Raw genomic sequence first — 22895 nt, 5'->3', positions numbered from 1 at the left:
CCGCTCTCACAAAGCTCTTAAGACACAATTTGTAATGATAAAGCTCAAAAGCAGTGGAGTAAACAAGTTTTCAGGTTGTATTAAGAATTAAGAAGAAGCAGGCAGCAGTCCCTATTACGGCAGCTCTTCAGAGCAACAAGTGCTGCTGTGCTCTGAGCAGAACTGCAGCCCTCGCTATCCGCCCAAAATAGCCCAGAGCATAAAAAAAGAGAGGGTGGGGTTAAATTCATAGGGGAGGAGACAAGCTCCTGGTACCTACGGCAGGATCAGTCTCTGAGCGAATAATTCTGCCCTTCCCCGTTTTCAGCATTTCTGTTGTTCCCTCCCTTATTCTACAGCTGGGAGCACCAGGGACAGGGAAGAAGGAAGTCCAGCAGCAGGGCTGGTTTCGTTGCTTTAAGCAATAGTGATGTTTGTCTCTGCTTTTCTGAAGGGTGTTTGTCCTGCCTCTAGCTGTTCAAAATCCTAATATTGTTATTGCTAAGAAAGGTAAGGAAAAAAGAGCTTGTGCACTGGCTGTTGGATCAATGCAAGGAACGGGCAGAAAAGCAGAGCTTTGCCTCAGCAACCCCTGCCATGTGTGTGGTACAGAAGCCAAAACAGAATACTCAGGTGAGAGAAGCACCTGTGATGCCACCACTGCTGTTGGAGCACAGGAGCAGAGGAATGGGAATGTTTGGGTCCTAGAGATATTTCTCAGCGTGTCCCTCGGGGTGCTGGTTATAGACGGGGGACAGGAGAGCGATGATTCGCTGGGTGGAGGATGGGGGAGCAGCTCCAAAGACCTCAGCCTGCTGCTGGCGTGCTGCTGTCGTCTCTACTCCCTTTCCTTCGCCCTGCATTCCTTGCGTGACTCAGAGGGCACCGCACAGCAGCCCTGAGCATGAGGTGGCACCTACAGAAAGTCCTGACACAGCCAAAAGGCACGAAGGGAGTGAGTGCTGGCACAGGAGGGCAGAGGCAAAGGGGTCAATGGCACCTCCTGCTCATCCCCATCCCTGCCTGGAGGGACTTTGTGTCCTCCTGCCCTCAGGAAGTCCCCTCCTGCACTTCTGCCCCCCGATCCTGTTTCAGGACTGCCAAAGCTCTGGCTCACAGGCTGTTGGCAGCTCAAGCTGCCAGACACGAGCAGTTTTACCTTTCCCTTCTGACACACAGAGGTCTTTTGGGGAAGGTTTTGACATGATCAAACACTCTCCTTTCCTGAAAGTGCTCTTAGCTGTGTGCTTTTGTGATGATCTCCAATTCCTTCCATGACCTCTAGGCATTTGACACAGCTCCAGAGAAGTCACAGCCAACATCTCTGTGGTCCTTTGGGTAAGTTCTACAGGAAATTTTCCTGCAACAGCTGCTTCATGTGCACGCCATGAAGGACTGAAATGGTTAACGAGTAAATCTCATTATGCTGTTGCAACTGTAATTACAACATAATCATCATTATAATTACTGTAAAAGTATGCTTATGGTTTTTAGATCTAATTAGCACTCATTCAAATAACTGGAAGGTTAACTATAAGAGAATTAAGTGTTATTACTCCTTTGATTTCAAATTTTTACGTGTAACTTTTGGATTAGGCACATTAATTACCAAGCATTTAGAGTACAATTATTCTTAGGCCTCCCGGCAAGTTTCCAAGGACATGGGCTAAGTGTACTTACATGTGGCAGAAAGAATCATTGCATTGTAATTATGCATTACAGTTATAAAAGTCTGCCAAAAACTTAAGAGCAATCACCATATCTCTAAAATGCATCCCTAAATAATGCATTGTTAACTATACAATTATAAGCTTTTGGGTTTTGCTGAAAAATTGTTTTGCTTTAGCACTTTGTGGTGACATAATTTCCCTTTAATGAGGGTTCCTGGGATCAATGGGAAATGGGTCATCTTGACTGAGGTTACCTCTAGCTCCAGCCTCACTGAAAACATTGCTTTGATATAGGCAAGCTGTTTGAACAAGGTATATCACAGGACCATCTCTATTGGCCCTAGAAGAGAAAATACTGCCAGCTCTGAGCACAGTAATGAGGCAATGCTGCTAATGCTAAACCAAAATGTAGAAATAAAATCAGCTTTCAAAATATCGGCACTTAAAAATTGTGATGCATTGTGACCTATTTAGATGTCTATTTTAGAATGAAAAAATGTGCCCTAGAAGCGTCTAATTTTTTCCACTGAGCCCAGGGTAATGAGATAAACACATCATGGTCAGACAAATCCTGCAGTAATTTTTAAGTAAAAGAAATCTACGGCTTTAGTGCCTGATTCCTGTGCACGTGCCATCCCTTACTCCAGAAGTTGTGCGTGCCTTGTGCTTCTGAAACTCAGACTCTAGATGTAGCAATTTCAGTAGAGACTCAACGTGTCAAAACATTCAAATCCTTCCCTCCCAATTACTGTCTGGGTTTAGTGGTGTGTTATAATTAGTTTGCAGATGAAGATTATTGTGCTGAGGCTCAGCAAAGCAGAAGGGAAACTTTGCAATACAAAGGGAGCGAAGGTGCCCTGCAGCCATGTCCATTCTAACCCAGATATAAACTACTGCAGGAATGGGCCAGATCCCACCTGGTTCAGGGTGTTTCTGGGCAGTGCTGCCACTGGAAGGTGCTTTCCCCATCTGCTTCCACCCATAAGACACCACCTTGTACTCGCCCCCTGCCCCAGGACTATGGGATGCTCAGAGGCTACAGAAGCTGAGGAGTCAATACCACACATCTGGTATTCCAGCTGTGCTTTTAGGTATCCACAGAAAGAATAAGCCAGCCTACCTCAAAAAAACCCCCTCTGCTTTTCAAAAATACCCCCATGGAACCCCTAGAAGAGACCAAAAATAAAAGACAACATAACTTGTTCATACAATGTTAGTTTTTTAAAAAGAGATTCTGAAAGCTGAATTTAGGATAAACATTGTAAAAGACAGTGAGTAGGAGGAAATATATATAGATGTGTGTGTATATATATATATGCACTGCTTTAGGAATCTATTCATGCATTTACTGCTTTTCTGTCATATAAAACTGACTTACCGCTTACATCTGGGTGGAACCTTTCTGACTATAATGGTTTTTACTGTCTACACAGCTCTTTTGTGTGTTATGAAATCAGCTCTTTCTTCAGCCAAATTAAGGGTAAGACACTGATAAATAATTAGTACACTCTCATTTTACTGCAAAGAATGAGTCACTTAGTTTGGCCTATCATTTTCTCCCAAGTCAGAAGTAGCAGAGGCTTTGAGTTACACACAAGAACATTAGACACTGAATTATGAAGTCCTCATAAGCCAAGTCTTTATAGTTTGAGGTTTATGAGATATAGAAATGAATATGAGCACGTCATCCCATTAATAAAAGAAGAGGACAGCTTCAGAAAAGGAATGGCCACGTCTTCACATAAGACCTCTATTGTAGGTGAACTCTGACGCACTATCAGCTTTCACAGGCCTGATCCAAGCTTCACTTCCAGCAAAGATTTGTCCCAAGGGGGTGAAGCAGAGGCCAAGCATCCAGAATGTAACTCTATCATGCAGTTCTCCAGCAGACCGCTATGTTACTCAGAAGGATCAGGGCACAAAGCACATCCATCCCCCAGTGCTTCCATCCAGCTCATTCCATGAGAGCAGGTATTGCAAGTTTTATATGACACAGGTGTATTGGTTTGGCACAGCCTGGTTTTAGGTAGCAGGGGGGCCACAAAGATGCCTTCTGTGAGGAAGCTGCTGGAAGCTTCCCACCATCCGGCACAGCCAATCTCTGACAGTTCTGAAGATGGACCATGCTGCTGGCCAGAACTGGGCCAATGAGAGAGGTTGGTAACACTTCTGTGGTGACATATTTAAGAAGAAAATCAAAACAAAGTCACAAGATTTTGGATTCTAGTCAGAGAAGGGGAGGTGAGAACATGTGAGGGAAACAACCTGGCGACACCAAGGTCAGTGAAGAAGGAGGGGCAGGAGGTGCTGCAGGTGCCGGAGCAGAGATTCCTCTGCAGGCCGTGGTGATGACCATGGTGAAGCAGCTGTGCCCCTGCAGCCCATGGATCCATGTGGGATGCAGAGATCCACCCGCAGCCCGTGGGGAGGTGCCCGTGCCAGAGCGGGTGGATGCCTGGAGGAGGATGTGAGTGGTGGGAGGCCTGGTGCAGAGAGAGCCCCGGCGCAGCAGTTTGGGAGGGCTGTGTGCCCGTGGGAGGGGCTCAGGCTGCAGCAGGGGCGGTGGGGCTGCTGCTCCTGAGAGGGGACCCACGCTGGGAAGATCACGGAGAACTGTCTCCCGTGGGAGGGACCCCACGGCCTCACAGGGGAAGGACTCCTCTCCCGGAGCAGCGGAAGGAAATCTCGGTGATGAGCTGACCAAACTGTTCCCCTGCGCTGTCGGGGGGAATGAGGGAAGGGCGGGGGGGGGAAGGTGTTCTAAGGGCTTATTTTAGTTACTGTTATCCTCCTCTGATTCTGTTAGTTATAAATTCATTTCGCAACTTAAGTTGATCCTGTTTTACCCTTGAAGTGTTTCTCCCGGTCCTTATCTCGCTCATGAAGCGTTCGTTAATTTTTTTTTCCTTTTCCCTCCCCTTCCCAGTTGTGGCAGGGGAGGGTGAGCGAGTGGCTCTCGTGGGTGTCTGGCATTGGGCATCAAACCACGACACACAGACAACGTTTTTCATTGTTGTGTTGAAGAGAAGTAAAAATTTGGTGCAGCTGCAGTAAATGCAGTAAATGGTATTCGGGGCTATGATTTTAACAGGGAATTATTTAACTGCTTAGTTGCCAAAGAATCCCCAACCTAAGAAGCGGCCAGACTGGTTTGAATGGGTTATGAAAACGTCTCTTCCAGAGACAGTTCTGAAGTACTGGCAATTTGCAATTGCATTTATTGGATGCTAGTAGTTTTGATATGCAACACACTTAACAAGTTAACAACTGCAAGGAATCAATCCAATAATTTTAATTTTCATTTCAATGTGTCACTATCAATTTCTTTTCTGAATTTCAGAAAAATCAAAAGGATTTGTCTCAGATATTTGTGGCCAGACAGCAGGTTCCCCTCCCCAAATGTACAAGACATGCAAGGACATACAAAGCTCTTCTCATCAGCTTCATGCCAACACTGGGTGAGCAGATACTTTCCCTTGACTCCAAAGATGTACAGTACCTCAAGATATGTTGGTTTGATGGAAGAACTGTGATTTTGTTCCTTCTTGTAAATTTTCCCACACTCAAGGTAATGGAAGAAAAGACATCAAGAGGTACAACAGCTGGGCAGCCTGAATGTCCCAAGAAATGGAAAAGGATGGAAAAGTCTAGGCCAGAAAACTTTGCACTCCATTAACTGGCCAGTTTGAGATAACCCACTCTATACCCATCCCCAGATACTATGAATCCAACACAGCCATGAGCTACAGCAGCACTCCTTTATCTTTTTATTAAAAAACATTATTTTAGCTCTAAAATTATCTGGATGAAACTCTTCTGTTTAGCAGAGTTAATCAGCACAGACTGGAGTTTTGCAAAGTTCTAGTCCAAAACCATGGAATTATTTTTATATATAATTGTGTTTTCACATGGATGCAGCATCCAACCTTGCTGTAACATTAATAAGCATTAACACCTTCAAGAGAAAAACCTGCTGCTGTTCAGTGTGAAGAGGGATTTCATTATGGATAATGATCTCAGTGCTCACATTGAGACAGCCACAGGTACCCATTTGTAAGGAAGTGGCTCCGAAAAGGTACAAAATTATCTCCTAATGCTGCATTCAGTACAGAGGCTTCTAGAGGGTAGTGGTTTATTCCTCTATTTTACTATCACTCCAAAACTGGCATTTCAATTAAAAACAAAAGATACTTCCAACCAGGACTGAGACTGCTCTGGAAAGTGGCATTGTAGGAGATACAATGGAGAGCATGACAGATTGTCCCAAACTGTGGGCTGTATGGATAATGCAGCTGATGAAAGGAGAAATGTAGAAATCCTCAGCCCTTGCTTTTCAAAATGCATCCTCTGTGCTATTAAGTGTGGTGAAGAAAAACAGCACCAGGTAAGTGTGACATACCCATTGTTGTTGACTCACTACTGTCATAGAATAAAAATTACATGATTTTACTTCCAAGTCTGCAACAGAATAAGTAATGCCTATTCTTGTTTTATTTTACAGGAGTTCATACTGCAAGTCCCTATTTAGATTATTTTTGTTCACTTCTTTGTATGCTTCTTGGCATAAATTAATTGTAAACTAATTAGGATCTGAAGCATGAGCATGCAAATTAGGATTAAATCTCCCCCAAACAAAAGACAAGCACACAACACACTACTTTAATCCCAAATTTATGAATTATTATTTACAGAAAGTGTTCAAAATGGTATGTACAACTTATGTATATCTCAGGCTAGTTCTCTATTCCTCCCAGTAAATAAGGCTCAAACAATGCCCAGTTGCTGCTGATTTTATTGGGTACATTTGTGTTTCACACTGTTTAGCAAACAATTTGGCTGAAAGCTGAAATTGCTTTCTGTGTTCTGATGCACATTATTTCTAAAAGGTGAAGCCTTCAGAAGCTCAGTTTGAAATTACCCATGACTCAGGCTAGTCCCCATGGTTTTGCATGCTGGCATCATTATGTTATGTGCACCGATCTGCGCTGTGGATTTCAGGATCCTCTGTGGTGTGTATACTATTTGGCTTAAGAAAAGGGCCTCTGGATTTTTGATCCCTGAAAAGCACACACTTGATCAGTGTGAAATAGCAGAGCTCAACACCCTTACATCCCTCTGTGGCAGCAAAGTTTAACCTCTGCAGTGGTGATGCCTCTGTCAATGGCAGTGCTGCTCGCCTGGGTTAATGCAGCTGGCTGACCTTGAGCCTCACAGTGAACTGAAGAACTCTTCCATTCTCCTTAATAAACTGCCTTCATTCATTTTTCATTTCACCTTTTGGTACTTCTTCTGTGATAAAGTTTCCACAAAGTTTGCCAGCTCACTTGCCTTAGTGCATCACCTCAAGCTGTTACGAAATGAATGGTAGGTTCTTAGTTCTTTTTTTCCTTCCTAAGAACTTCAAAGTAAGAGTTCAACATCTTGCAGCACCTAAAGTTGACTTGGTGATACTCCATTTTAGTTTTTGGGGTATTTTTGCTTGGGGACCCTTTTCACTGCAGAGTTAATGCATACATCCAGAAAGAATTGAAGCAAGGTGGTCAGTTAAGAACAGATGTGACCTTCTCTTCTGCAAATACACTTTCACATTAACAGATTTTTGCTGGTGGCCATCAAACCCAGGTCATTTCAGAGAACCTGTCCCACATACTTAAGTGGAAGATATTGGTAGCAATTCTTAAAAAAGGAGGTTGGCTTAAGACCGAGTAATTTTTTTTGGTGAAATTCAGCACTGAGCACAGTCTAAATAACAGTGGTGCCTTGTTTAAGTCTGTCAGAACTGGGAATACTGGCTAGTCTAACTAGGAAGAGAAGGTTTTTTTCCTCTTAAATGGAAGATTTTCCAAAAACTTGTCACCTTTGGCCGAAATCACAAAATTTTCACAGAATATGTAGCAGGTATCACTTTTGTAAGAAAGTCACCAGCTGCAACACCTGGGAGCAACCTCACAGATGTCAAAATGTCAAAACCCAGGCTGTCTTTGCATTCTCACTGCTCTGATCTTGGTGACAACTCTGATACAATTCTGTAGAAGGTGGACTAGGTTTTCTTGTGAGACCTACATCAGTCAGAAAAGTTCTAATGAGATATAGACTCCTTTACTCATTATTAGCAATTTCTACCCATTTCTAGCCAAGCAGCAAGTCAGAGTTGATACCAGACTAATTAATAAATATATATAAAGGTATCTCGTGATGTTGAGAGAGAACCTAAATTCCCCTGCAGAGCATAGCATCAAACAGAGACTCTCCAGTTAAATCTTGACTACAGGTTCATGCAGAAAATTGACCTCAGAGAGGAAAAGCAGAATTCATGAGGATGAAGCTGGGTGTGTTGTGAGATCTGACTCCACTCAGCCCTGCATCTTGACTAGGTGGAAGTAAGGGAGTTTCTGTCATCTCTCATCATGCTGGGTCTCATGAGCAGAAGAAGATGACTTTAGGCTACAGAACTACCAAACCAACACCCTCTGCAATTATCTCACTTGCCATGAGAGATCTAGCAATTAAACAACAAATTAAGAAGAAATTGATAGTCCTTTTCAGATAGTAAGTATATAATATCAAAAGTGAAAGCAAACGAAAGCAAGTTAGCCAGGTCACCTATAGGTCTCCCAAGATATTATAAACCTTGCACTGTATTTTAAACAAAAAAAAAAAATTAAAGTTCTGTAAATAAAATGAAGGGGAATCCACACATACAAACTTCATAGTGCAAAGCTTCATAAAATCAAAGAGGAAGACTCAGAGCCACTGGAAATAATATATATGGGAATGTTCACTATTGATAGGGCTGATAGTGCCACTGATTTTTAATGCTTTCTAATTCTTTCCCCCTTTACAGCCTATTTTCAAGTCAGTGTAACTTATGCCAGACTTTTAAAAGGGAGCTCTTCAACACTGGTGTCTTCTTTATTCATCCAAAGGACTTTAGACACCCAAAGATTTATCTTGCAATGCACTCAGCCACTGAAGTCACTGATCCCCCAGCCTACAGCTTAAAACAAAAGCTTGAAAGTGAACAAAAATGCAAGGAAATGACCCAATTTCCCCCAGAATCAACAGCAAGCTAAGAATAGACTCCTGAACTCCTCAATGCCAGCTCAGTCAAACCATTGTCAAATGAAAATACATTTGTTTTCCCAAGTGTTCAGAACTCCATCATCACAGAGTACAGTCTCCATACAGGTGATTATGTGAATATATATACAACATTCTTGTATGCAGTATTCTATAGGCACACTTCCAAAGACCTTCCAGCAGCCCACCTGTCACGCTCTGCTTGGAAAACTGCTTGGAAAATCTGGCCTTCAGTCTGTGTCTTTTTCTTTTTTTTTTTTTTTTTTTCTCAGCCTCCCCTTTCATGGTGTGCTTTGGTTTGCAGAGTAATCACACTGTAAGCACGCATTAACAGGTACTGAGAAAGGGAAACACAATTCAGCTAGAAATTAACACTGTTTTGTTCAAAATGCTGGGGAGTTCTCAAGTGGTGCAGGGCACAACTGACAGCTAGTCTTGTTCCTCAGAGCCTTAGAACTGCTTTCTTCTTTTTTTTTTTTTTTTAATATCTAAAACAGTACTTGGTTACCATCCCCATGAGTCACACAGTCCAGTCTTGACAAGTTAATTGTTAGGTGGAATTAGGCAGCAGAGTGTTCTTTGGTCACATCCTTGCAGGGACTTGGAGAGCACGGTCTCCTCCCTGGCAGGCAGTCGAGGAAGGAATACCAGGGTGGCTGAGCTGCTGGCCGAGCTTTTATACTGGGGCTATTTTTAGCTGTTATCAGCCGCGGGTGCGGGGCCAATCCGCGCCTGGGGCCGCAGAGAAACTCTGCTCCGGCCAAACTTCACTCGCAGCAATCTCACAGGGAGGAGCCAAATGACTGAATTTGCTGCTCTGAACTTCGACTGTTCTTTATAAGGGTTCCTGTAAGGCGCCAGCACACCAAGGACGTGAAGAGTTAGGACCATAAGGAAGTTACTGATTCAACAGATAAGCATCCTGCTTATGTTTGGTGTAAATTAGTGAATTTAAGGTGCCTCATGAAGTCCAATAAATTATGCAATCATTCAGTATGATATACTTAAAATTCAATCTGTGGTATTTTTACAAAGGTGGTGTTTTTTATGTCACCGGGTAGCTGTACTCTGTAACTAGAAACTACTTACTGTGATTATTTACAAATCCATGGGCTCACCAAAGAAAGGAAAGACAGATTGGTGCCTCTTCAAAACAGGCCACATGGTGTATAACAGATTTTTGATACTGGACCTTCATCCAGTATATTCTTTTAGTAACTTTTCATAAATATGACCTTGTAGGAACTTCGGGCATTGAGAAATTAATTTAAAATAGTGAGAAGAATGTGAATTAAAGTTCTTGTATCTAAACATTAGGCATATAAGACTTTATATTAAAAGATAGTAGGTTTATTCTTTTCATGGATAAGCATCACAGCATTCAGTGTGCTGCAGCACTTCTTTTTTTTAAACAACTGGGATATGTGTGCTGTCTTCACTTTTAATGGTGTTTCTTGATGGCCTGTGAAAAAGTCCATGAAATGTACAAGAAAGGTTATCTGCCATGCCTGAATCACAGTGTGATATTAAAAAAAAAAAAAAAAAAAAAAAAAAAAAAAAGCTAAAATAAGGACTGTTGAGTCAATAAGTCTATTCTATGAAAATCAGTATTCCTGAATTATTTTGTCCCGTACTCATCTAGAAAGTCCTAGCTAACAGATATTAAAACTAGGAAGAATTCTGATGACATTAAGAAAAATAAAAACTTTATAAGTTTAAATTATTTCTCCTAGTATTCCTGTTTACTGAGGACTTGCCAGTATTATTTGGGCACCTCACTGGCCATTTCAGGCTAACAGAGACCCTCTTGCAATGAGGAGCCACCCAAAGTACCAGTATTACAGCTAAGGATATACATATTTATAGAGCAAGATAAATGTTGGGCAAGTATAAAACACTTCTCCTGGCCAGATGTTTAACAGAATAGATTTTTAAATAAATCCAAAAATGATACAAATACATGTGAGCAGAAATCAGAGGAGTGACTAATAACTTTGTACCAGCGCTCAAGCTACAGGGACACAGTGTTGAGATCTCCCAAAGCACAGTAACATAGAATTTCACCTCAAATAGAATTTGTTTACTTAAACAATCATAGATATCTTAAACCAGGAGGTTATTAAAAGAATCTTTTTGCTGCTTGTTTAGTTTAGCTATAAAAGCAGAAGCAACCTGAGACAAAATGCAGCTGTGAAAAAAAAAAAAGGCACCTTTGTGGAAAGAAAATATGTGCAGAATATGTGCAGAAGGGGATTACTATGATGACTGGCAGAAATGGAGACAAAAAGGATTGGCTGGTTTAGCCTCAAAAACATCTGAGGTTGTCTAAGCCTAAACTGATTTTAAAAAGAGCTAAATGCATGAATGAATGCTAATGGACCATTCTGGCAAAAGAGCAAGGATGTTTAAGCTGCACATGAATAAAGGTAATTTGGAAATTAAAGTGTCAAACCTTCAGAGCAGTGACATTCTGAAACACATTTCCAAAAGGAATAATAATAGTAATAGTTTCTAAATAGACCTTGATCACTTTATGAAGTATTACATGAGGAGGCTGTCTGTAGCAGAATACTCAATTTCATGTCCCAAAAAGTCACATCCAGTCCCATGAATTTTTTTTCAGATTACCTAGAATCCCCAAAGCAACCAGTCTTGGTCAGTGTGCAGATTTCTACCTTTCTGTGCCTCATCTTTTATAAACATATAAGCAGGAAGATAATGGTTTTCTCCCAGCAGATGTGTTCTCAAGTTTTACTTCATTAACACCTGCATGGAGGCAGCAACAGAAAATCAATCAACTTGTGAATCAAAATCCTGGTTTCAAAGACTGCTGGATGTACTGAAACCAGACCTGTGCACTGACCAATTCCCTTCTCATCTATCCCTGATCACATCATTGTAACGTCATGAATGTCACTGACGTCTTACATTATCAGAGGCCTACCAACAGTAAAAATTCAACAATTGTTTAATTAATTGATATGAAAAGGATCATCTAGAGATCTAAATACAAAAATCGTACCTGCAGATGACAATGCAATGACTCCTTTTAGTGACACACTTCCTCCTTTTTTTTCTTTTCCACAGAAGGCAGTTTCATAAAGGTTCATAACATTTCCCATTAAGTAGTAAATACTTTTAAAATTGCCACCAATACAGAAAAATATTTATGTGTCTCTTTTCAGCCACAACCAAGCATATGAGAGAACATTTCTAAGTGAACCAGTAAATACAGTGGCAGAACAGTGGAAAATTTCCTTCCAATACAGGGTCTTACGACCCAAAGAAACAAACAATTTTTCTTTTCACAGTTAAAGTCTTAAGCTGTGTTTGAAGCAGTACCTAGGAATTCAAATCTAGTATGTTCAGTTGGCTCTTCTACTGTGGTGTCTGAAATAAAAAGTAATTCTAAACCAAATACAGTTGAAATACACGTATATGGGGATTGCTGTTAAAAAAAACCAGATAAAAGTTGACTGAAGTTAAAGGAAGAGTGCTGGTTCTCAGTCTTGGAAAGATGCTAAAATGTATAAGATCATTTAATCTAGTTAATTTAGACTGTACAGTGAACAGCAGAAGTGCCCAACATCACAATGTTTGATCACTATTGCACATCAGTTGTTGCTGAGTGTGCACACTGAAACAAAAAGGGAAATAAAATAGCCTGAAAAAAAAATTAATTAAAGTTTGTTTCCAGATGTCCGTTACCAGAATTCACTCCTCATCTAATCTAGTCATCCAAGATTTGTATTTAAACTGTCACTAGTGGTATTCAGTTTATTTAACTTCAGGTGACCATGCCAATGTTTTCAATGAAAGTTTTTAGCTTGATGCAGTTGCCTAAACCTAAATATCCAGCAGCATTTGATAGGATAGCTGAGGAAACCTGTAAACATCTATGAGACAGGATCTATGGGACACCCATGGCCTGCAGAGGCAGCTGGAAGCCAGGAAAAAGCCCTTAGACATCTAAACCAGCACGGAATGCCTGTGGTTGGAAAACTGAATTAGGCCCCGCTCCATACAATGAACGGAGTCTACCTAATCAGTAACCTCACCCTACAGGTGGTACCTGCACTTGGCCATCGGAATTAGTATCACATCATGCTATTTCAGAAAGCTTTTTGTTGCAAAAAGAGCCTACACATCCTGCAGAGGTGTACTTAATGGCTTACAGACACACCTTCAGTTGGATGAGCCAAATCCAACCCTTGATATCTAAAGAAAAGAAAGAGCAGAGAAGAAAAGCTGCTTTCCTCTTGCAGACTCCAAAATAATTGACATATTAATAATAATTGACAATCCTCTGCAGGGATTATGCATTATTTTGTGTTCGTAAAATACTAGACCTCAGTAGAGCTGCTCTTTAGGTACTTCTGAAAAAAACCAATCAGAAATAATACAAATCGCTCTGCTTTGGACAGGATCAATTTAACAGGTGACATTACTGCTTACAGATAAGTTTTCAATGCCAGAAGAAGTAATCAGTCCACAAATCCAAACATTTTTCACTCCAAAAATGTAGGTTCTGAAATGTTTCAAAAGAAAAACAGTCCATGCTGAGATAAGACTCTTGTTTTCAGAACATCAGAGAGGGTGTCACAAGATGAAACATATATGAAGAAAAGATAAATGAGTAAATAAATCCTGTTTTAATTTTCACTTGGTGTGACCTACATTATTTACACTGTGTTTGCCATTGCTGCAATCACTGTGCAGGGACAATTTCCTAGATAATACAGGTCTGTATTTTGAAGCTGTTGCTACGCTACTGTGCCGTGCTCGGACACCGCTGTGGCTGGAGCCACGTGCTGAGTGGGGCACGGGAGCACCAGCTCAAAATTGATTCACAGACCTTTCTGCAGGTGCCTGAGTGAAGCACAGACTCAGGAAGGGTTGGAAGCAAGACCTTTTATCCCTTGTATCCAAAAGATTAAGCAAACTGCTCTCCCTGCTGCTAAAACATACATTCTGCTCATGACTGATAGTCAGGGGACTGGGTGTTATCTCTAACAGAATGGCCGTCACTAATCTTGTCATACACACACACACAGAGAGAGAGAGAGAGAGAGAGAGAGAGTAATTCGGATAGGCATAAATGCAGCTGTGAAGAGACCCACAACACAGTTTTCCTCCTCAGAAATAAGGGTTAGTTGCTATTAGGTTTATATGTTAAATCTTAAGAGATTACCAGTCTGCTGTACATGACAGGGTGGAGGAGGGTGCCATGAAGCCACGCTGGGTCTGCACAACGGTGTGGAGGTGTTAAAGATGTATCTGTATTTTCTGAGTTAGCAGAGCAAAAGCACTGGAGAAGGTCTCCTTCACACTGGATTTATGTCAGAGCAGTTCTCTGACTCCAAAACCAGGCTGTTTTCAATGAGGGGTGATCAGGGTTTGATCAGACCAAGAGAAACCTAAATTCTCACAGAAGAGAAACCTAACGCTCTACAAGTCAAATGGCAGCTCCAAACTGTGCATTACTACTGCATTACACCTGCTTGCAAATGGACAAGTCACAAATGGTTGAGACTGTCACTGAAGCACTTACTGGGGAAACACCAGGGCTAGAGGAACCATATAAATGTTAAAGGATTCAAAAATATGTTAGAATAGAGCAGGTAAAGTGACTAGAGAGTTGGATAAATGATGAATTAAAGAGGCACTTGCTGTAGTAATTTTTATTTGCACTGCTGTTTACACTGTACCTCCAAACTGGAGCTTAAGAATTATATAAATTAACTGGAGAAAGACTGGGAAAGGTCAAAAAAACCACCCCTAAAACAAACAAAAACCAAAGCACAATACACCAACCACTCAACATTTAGAAATGATGACTCAAGCTTGAAGGCAAGCTGAAGGAACTGAATTTGTTTCATTTAAGAAAGCAAAGAATGAAGGAAATTTGATCTGTGTCTTCTATATACATAAAGGTCTTGTCTATTAAAAATAAAAATAGCATAATTCAGAGCAACAGAGTTTTAATAAAGGAAAATGTTTGACTCAGGATAATAATTAAACATTGACAGAGACTTACTGGTATAGGTGCTGAATTGGCATCACTGAATGTTCCCAAAGAAGCATCTGTTAGGGACAGTCTACATAAGACTCAGAGCAGGAGGACACATCTTACCACTTGATTTTCCAGACTTGTATTTCTATACTTAATTGTACTTGTAAGGTACCTCAAGAATATTTGCAGGAATAAACAACCATTACTTTCATTTTAATTACCAAAACAGGTATCACGTTAGGATATTGGCTCCCTGTGAGTCATTTCCTGCTGTGTACGTGTCAACTTCAGCATCTTGGTCTGTAAATCTGCCAAGACTGGAAAACTCTAAAAATAGTTATTGGATCTTTTCCTTGCTCAGGTAACACTATTTAAAAGGTGGATTATGAATCACTCAAACTTTTTCAAAGCTTATTCATAAGACCAAAATAATATTTGCTTAGTTCCATTAGATTTATTATTAAAATATTTTTAAAGGCTAAAATGTCATAAAAAGCCAAACTACTGTAATTTTGTGTACATATGGAGAGTTACACCTGCCATCTGGCTTCAGCCTGAATTAACTGTACTACCTGCAAACCTTGGTGGAGAAGATACGGCTTGACACCAGCCTTATGTGCTGCACTGGAATCAATTAGAAGACTAACTGGTTTCCATTGCTGGAAGGTATCTGGACACCCAGTTATGCTTACAACTATCTTACAGCCCAAAATTGCAAATACAGTTTTTTTACTCTGTAGATTATGAGTGTAGTAAGAAATGCTCAGTTCTGCTCAGCAAAGCACCAGTTTAACCACTAACTTCTGACTGGACATCCATGTGCTTCTGCTCTCTTCAAATTATACATGCTTAAAATTAGATTTGTCCTGTGACTTCATGTTCTGAACCATTAATACACATTCCTAAACAGAATTTTCTCAACAGATACCAGAATGCTCCATAAAACAAGAGAAAAGCCAACTCAATAGGAAGAAGCATGATTTTCCCAGTGATACGATGATGAGTCTCACTGTCCCTGTGAAGAACATGGTCTGTCATTCACAACAGTTCAGCTCATCTTGGGGCGTCAGTAGGGAACTAGCACAGGGTGGTGTCACCAAGTTAGAGCCTTCAGACATTCCTGACCTGGAAATCATGTAACTACAGAATCACAGAATTTTTAGGGTTGGAAAAGACGTTTAAGATCATCAAGTCCAACTGCCAACCCAGCACCACCACCATGTTCACCATGAAGCCATGTCCTCAAATGCCACATCCACATGTTTTTGGATGTCGAGGGATGGTGACTCCACTTCCCTGAGCAGCCTGTTCCAATGCCTGACAATTCTCTCCACAAGAAAAAAAATAAAATTCCTAATATTGTGTCTAAACCTTCCCCAGCACAACTTGAGCAGTTTCCTCTTGTCCTGTCACTTGTTCCCTGGGAGCAGAGCCTGACCCCCACCTGGCTCCACCCTCCTTTCAGAGATTTTGGAAAGCAAGAGTCCCCTCAGCTCTCTCAATTGCTCCTCATCAGACTTGTGGCTCCAGACCCTTCCCCAGCTTTGTTCCCTTCTCTGGACACACTCCAACCCCTCAATGTCTTTTTTGTCATGAGGGGCCCAAAACTGAACCCAGGATTTGAGGTATGGCCTCTGCAGTGCCCAGCACAGGGGGACATCACTGTCCTGGTCCTGCTGGCCACACTATTGCTGGTACAGCCCAGGTGCCACCTGGGAACACCTGGCTTATGTTCAAGCCGCTGTCACCAGCACCCCCAGGTCCTTTTGCAGCTTTCCAGCCACTCCTGTCCCAGCCTGCAGCACTTCAGGGCTTGTTGTGACCCAAGTGCAGGACTCAGCACTTCAAATGAGGGAGTGGGGAAGCATCTTGTGGGAAAAACCAAAAATGCCCTTTCTTTTCCAGCTCCTGACTTAATGCAATTTTACTAAAGGATACCATAATTCCAAACAGAAACAGCTAAATGCTTAGGCTCTAATTCTTAAATATAAGCACTGGTATCCACTAAAAGAACAGGAGGCAACAGGCACAAATTGAGATACACAAAACATTTAAAACATAGTTTTGCCATGAGGGTAGGACTCATTAGAATGGTTGCATAGAGACGTTGTGGTTTCTTCATCTTTGGTCATATGAAAACCAAAGTTGTGGCCCTGAACAAGCTGTTATAGGTGATCCTACTCTAAGTAAGGAGTTGGACCAGATGACCTCCAGAGATGGTCTCCAGCATCCATAAATCTGTTACTCCAGGGCAGTGATCCAACAGGTGCAGGTTGATGATGCTAAACCACTGTATTATGTCAGTATTTTTGCCTAACACAAGGTGTTTATTATGCTTGTTATTATGCTTAGGGTGAAAAATTGCCTTCCTTCTTTTGGGAACTGTGTTCCCATGGAACAAATGAGTACAGACAGGGTATAATCTGCAGTCAGTCTCAGGTCATAAAAAAACCCAGAAGGGCAATAATTTTCTTATGAAAAGAAAATTGGAGGACTAGTCTTCAAAAAACAACTCAAGCTTCAGGAAAACAAAAAAGTTAAAAATTTCTAAGAAACCTAAACCTTCAGAACAAATGTGCTGCTCAACAGGAAAATACAGTGTACAGGTGAGAAAGCTGGACCTTGGAGCTGTGATTAGGTCAGGCTGTGCTGTGCACTCAGTAACACAGCCTGTGTGCCAGTCATATCTCTGTTCAAATTGCAAAGGCTTTTATTTGAAGAAATTACAGCATTACTGGAAGGGCATTAAGGCAGCTGTGACAAGCCTGGACATGCCAGATTCACACAAAGATTCATGTTGGTACATGCTGCATTCTGCTGTTAAAAGGCACAGGGAATTCCTTTTTTACCTTATGGCACATTCTGAAATAGTCCATTCTGACACGACATAGTTACCAAGTACTGATAATCAGTGAAAAATGAGTTAAAGTGATGTAAACATTTTCTTGGTGTCTAATGAATGGACTACTGTAAAGATTATCCATCCAGCTGCACTGTGAGTTAGATACCAGTTAATCTTCCCACTTTCTCTGGTGTTCAGTCCTCTGACATTCACATTTCCAGTCATTAACAGAGATTTATTAGTGTTACAAACAAAGGAAGGAATAAATAGTGGCAGAAGTGTCATGACCACTGTTGTCCACAGCACAAGGTCCTGCTATCACTGTTAGTGTCTGCAGAAAAGTGCAAACCCAGATGAACCCAATTTCAGAGCAACACTGGCCTCAGGTGGACTAGAGAAGGGAACCATCTCTGAGTAATATTTATTGACACAACTGAGTTACTGGTTCCATGTGCAAGAAGCCACAGCCCTCAGGGATTTCACTCTCCTGTTACATATTATTCTATGACCTTCCATTTTACAGGCCGACTTTTGCTATCTATATAATTAAAGAGAGCAAAGCTGGATCTGCACTCCATGGAGCTACTGCTTTATTACTTTGATACCAGACAGAAAAGCAAAAAGCCAAAAACTAAATATCATCACTTTCTCACGGAATAAAACACATCACAGGAGTCCAGTTCAGCCACCCACCCAGCAGTATCCAGTGCCCTGCCCACTGGAATCACAGCATGGATCACCTGAGAGCCTCATGTCTCAACCTCTCAGCCAGGTAGGAGTATCTTGTGGCTCAAGGACATCTCAAAGACTCCAGGCACTTATGTTTGGCAAGTGAAGGGGAGCACAGTTTCCCTTTCTCTCTGGACTAGCTGATAAGAACCTTTATGGGATAATCAGCTACTCTTCACAACAAAAGCAAGGAAAAGGACCTCTTCAGACCTTGTCCATGATAGTTCTGTTCAAAATGCCTCTCTTCTCACTTTTGCAAATTAACCCAGACAACTCTGAATGGGAGCATCTGCACACATTTCTTATTTTATCCACAGAAAAAGAAGACATTGTTATTTTGAAATATGAGGAATGTGAAATAATAAGGAAATTAAAGAGATGATTTTAAGCCAAAATACAGCTCTCAGGTTGCTAGCACCATGTAGCTGCTAACAAACAAAATGTACTCAATTGCTGCAACTTTTAACACATACACAGGACTACATGCAGAAATATACACTAGAACTAATGCCACAGCTCTTACTTTGACCATAGAATCAACATATTTTTAGCAATTACCATAATCCAGTCACAGAAATAGGACAGGTGCTGTTTCAGGGAGTCACTTAGCCAAATAATGACTGCTGAAAACACTTCCCATTATGTGTGGTGAAAAAATCTCTTCTCCTGCTTCCAAAGCCCCCATGGAACTGAGAAACAGATTTGGATAATATTACTTATGTTGAAAAGTGACGAATTTCATGAGACTTCTCTTGAAATAATAGAATATTATAATCATGGTGTATTATCCTATTCAAGGTAAACAAGATCTTGAACATCCTTATATAGGGAAAAAGAAGGAACTGTCAGGCCTGTGTTTCAGCCTAATAAATGTTGAGAAAGGTTAAATACAAGTGCTTTTATGAAGGGAATCATGGGATTTATTCAGGAACACAGGTGTTTACAGTTTTGAAACTGAAGTAATACTTTATAAGGTTAGAGAAAATGTGAAAGCCTCCTCAGTAATTTATACCTAACTGGAAATTAATGAAAATACATGTTGAAATTTTCACAGAAATACATAAACCTAAATATTGAAAGAAATAAAAGAAAGACTTCTTTCAGGGATGAGCATTATTTAAACTTAATATTCAGTTTTCTTCATAGAAGTCATAACTATTACTTTTGAGCTCTCAGCTACTAGATAGTGAAATGCAGGGATAGCTGAACTAGCTCAACTAAATAGTAGCAGCCTAGGTGTAAAAGCAGGGAGATTTCACAGAATAAATAAATTTGCAGCAACAACCAGAATACTTGCACCATACTTCCACCTGAAATGAAGAAATCCCAGGCACCTCCACACAACACAAATCTCCTCTTTCTCTGCTTAAAGATGCAAGAGGTAAGTGAGTTGGGAGCAAAGCAGTAGGTAGCTGTATTTCACTGATTTGGAAGACACACACATTGATTTGGGGTTCTTACCTTCACAAAAATGGAAATCTCAAAATCTTCCTTAAAGTTGTTAGTTTCTCCAAAGTTATTGTTAAGGGGAAACTTGAGGGAAGTTGAAGAGTTGGTAGAAGTGCTCTGTCTCTGACGAAACTGGAAATCTGGAGGAAAATGCAGGTTGCTCTCAAACATTGCGCCCTCTATGTCTTTATCTTCCTGAGTTGGGCTCATCAGATCCATCTGCTGCTGTGGGTGGTCTTCTTCAGCACCATGGTGAGATGAAGAATCATCTTCTCCATCACTTCCATGCTGAGAGGCCACAGAATTATTACAGCTATCTTCTGAGTTCTTTTGACTACCATCCGTGTTTTCTGGGATATTAGTGATGGAAAAAGGGGATGCTGAATCTTCATGGACATGATCAGGAAGATCACCCCCTTTATTTTCCTCAGAATCTGAAGCCTCAGAGACAGTGCTGTCATTAGCATTTTGATTGATGTCAGTAAAGACTGGATCTTCCATGGCTGCTGGCTGGTGAGTTTTCCCTGCCTGCTGGTACCTTACCAGATTACAATTAAAGCGAGATGTTGACAGACAAAGCTCCTCGGGAGGAAGCAGAGTCTGTGGTGTACTCTGAATGCTCAGCTACACCTGGCAGATCTCCAACAATCATTTACTGAGAGCCTTGAATCAACATTGCACTTCAACTGAAGGAAAAGGCTGTCTCACTTTTAACCCCTTTGTTGATCTGACTCCTGGGAACTGTATCTCAGGAGCTGTAATCTGTTGTTCTTCGAGATGTTGCCTGGCTAAGTATTGCAAAAAACAGATGAAGAACCTATCAGTACTAGAAAGCTACAGTAAAAAATAAGTATTCTTACATAGGAAGTCAAAAATAGTTCTATTGGAAATCTTACTTATGTAAAGAGGTAGAAATGCAGACTTCACCCACTTACTCATATTTTCAGCACACAAAACCTTCAAGAAAAAGCAAGGTAAAACTGCCTCGACAATACCAACGATCATCTGCAACATTTTCGTGGTTACTTACAACATCATCAACAACTGATGATCATTTATAAAAAAATAAATTAAAAAAAAATTATAAAGTTGTAAATTTTAACTCTTTCCAACATTGCCACTCGTTCACTTTGGGGACCACACACTTCACACTTTGCATTTTCCTCCTCTCAACTATATACTGGGGCCAAAACTGTAAGACGTCTCATGAGCTGCCCTGGAAATAAAGGAAAAGAAAGCACTGAATAAGTTAATCATGATTACATATACATAATGCATCAATTAATTATAATCACATTTAGGTTATGTATCTCCATGTCATAAGACATACACTGCAGAAATCTAGTTTGCCACCTTGTGTATACAGTTCCTTTTCTCTAATGAATGGAGAGACACACCAAAGTACACAGAATCTAAACTGGGTGAATACTGCCAGCTTTAGCATAAAATTAACTGCCCTCCTAGAGACAGATACACATTCCAGAGCAACTGAAATTAACAGAGCTGAAACTCCCAGAAGATCCAAACCTGAATTTATCAAATTATTATAAAGTCACCAATTTATTAAATTCATGAGAACTTCAGGCCTTATTGACTAAAGACTTTTTATCTCTATGTTTACTGCATCTTGATTATGAAGATTATTACAAGAATTCTTATAAACTAATATTTAATCTTTTGGGATTGAGCCAAAAGGAAAGTGAAGGTGTTTTCCTCTTGACCCATCCTTGTAACTTCCTGAGAGGTAACTGCCACAGCCAGATTCGATTTCTTAAAGAAATAAAGAAGTGATAGAGAAAGATGGTAATTCCAGCCATCCCAGACAGAACAAGAAGAGAACACAACCTATTTCACAGGGTAGAGTAGCAGGTGCTGCCTGCCTGGGATTTATGACTGTAGTTAACTGCCATTACTCTTATATTGAACAGTTTAGAGTACTACTAAAGTTAAATATCAAAAGCAAACCAATATTTCATAGACTTAAGGCTCCTAGATAACCTGAAAAGTGCCAGGACCGTAGTTACAACCAAGTTTAATCACTGTGATTGTACAGTACAAAGATGCAAGTAAGTATCAGAGGCCAGTGAGATCTCTTAGCTCACAAGGGCATTTCTGGCCTGATGCAACTCAAGGACTTCAAGGATATGTTACCCATTACCAAGGCCTAATCTCAACTCTTCCTGCCCACACATGGCTGGCTGGCACAAGTGGTCCATCAGCAAGCAGGATAAAGCACATCTCCTGTATGTAACTCAGCACAATTCCTCACGTGTAAATCCTAACCCAGAGATTCCAAAATGGGTACTGTGTAATCTGTCTTGCAAAATTCTAGCACTCAAGACCAAGGCTAATGAGAAGACTGATTTAAAATCATGAACTTAAATTACCGAAGTTCAAGAAACTTGGGAAAAGCAATAAAACAGCTGGAAAGTTGTATAAGTTCGATTTCTTTTGGGACTACTTTTCACTTCTAAGAAAACACTTGGATTTCTTCATATTTTGTAGAAAGACAAATGTATTTCTGCCTGGGTCTTTTCAACTTGCTCTAAGCATGACTTTGATCAGCAACTGCCACTGATCTTCAACCCCTTCTTACAGAGTGGTTGCAGGATTAAACTCGCTGGGATCATAAAAAATCCCTCCTTAGTAACTCGACTGGCAAACAGTTTGAGGAAAAAAGAGAACTCAGAAATAGTCGTGACATAAAACAAAGAACAAAGTCCAGTTGTAGTCCAGTCCATGACGTTTTTTTTTCCCTTCACGAAGACGACATTTGCAGGATGCAGCAGCACCTGCTGGAGGGTTTAAAATATCACAAGTAAAACACTGAGTAAGAGCATAAGGTGAGTATTATTTTAAAAGAAATAAATACAGTTGATGTGGGTTCCTTCATTGTGAGCTACCCAAGTTGTTCTTTCTTCTGCCGCCCTCCAAGAGAAAAGAAAAGTATCATTCAGTGTACAGTGAAATGGGACTTCTCTCCTGCACAGAAGTGAGAGGGAAGAGCTTGTATGCGGCAAGAGACCAAAAAAAGGTCTCAGCACACCTAAAGCCCTCTGAGTAACAGTCCCAGCCTCAAGGCCATGAGAATGCAAGACTACAAAACAGAAATCACCAATTTCATCCATTCCCT

General features: G+C 40.8%; 1 protein-coding gene and 1 long non-coding RNA gene across 3 annotated transcripts in view; one reads left to right on the top strand and one right to left on the bottom strand.

Moving 5' to 3' along the window:
* The window catches only part of CLIC5 (chloride intracellular channel 5), a 79791-nt gene extending 58786 nt beyond the window's left edge, over positions 1–21005 (bottom strand). Inside the window, exon 1 of one of the 2 annotated variants that reach the window (XM_008641836.2) lies at positions 19775–21005. In XM_008641836.2, coding sequence (XP_008640058.1) covers positions 19775–20263 — 489 coding nt within the window. In that variant the 5' untranslated portion in view covers positions 20264–21005. Of the gene's footprint in view, positions 198–19774 lie in introns of those variants that run through there. The other variant, XM_017745054.1, reaches the window with a different exon arrangement.
* Positions 4147–8996, top strand: LOC108449293. The gene is made up of 3 exons (XR_001865442.1): positions 4147–4337; positions 4990–5107; positions 5218–8996. It is a non-coding gene; the product is annotated as an uncharacterized LOC108449293 (long non-coding RNA).
* Positions 21006–22895: the final 1890 nt, after the last annotated feature.

Source organism: Corvus brachyrhynchos, unplaced genomic scaffold, assembly GCF_000691975.1.
Source record: "Corvus brachyrhynchos isolate BGI_N302 unplaced genomic scaffold, ASM69197v1 scaffold116, whole genome shotgun sequence".
NCBI lineage: Eukaryota > Metazoa > Chordata > Aves > Passeriformes > Corvidae > Corvus > Corvus brachyrhynchos.
This window is presented reverse-complemented; position numbering and strand designations above follow the sequence as displayed.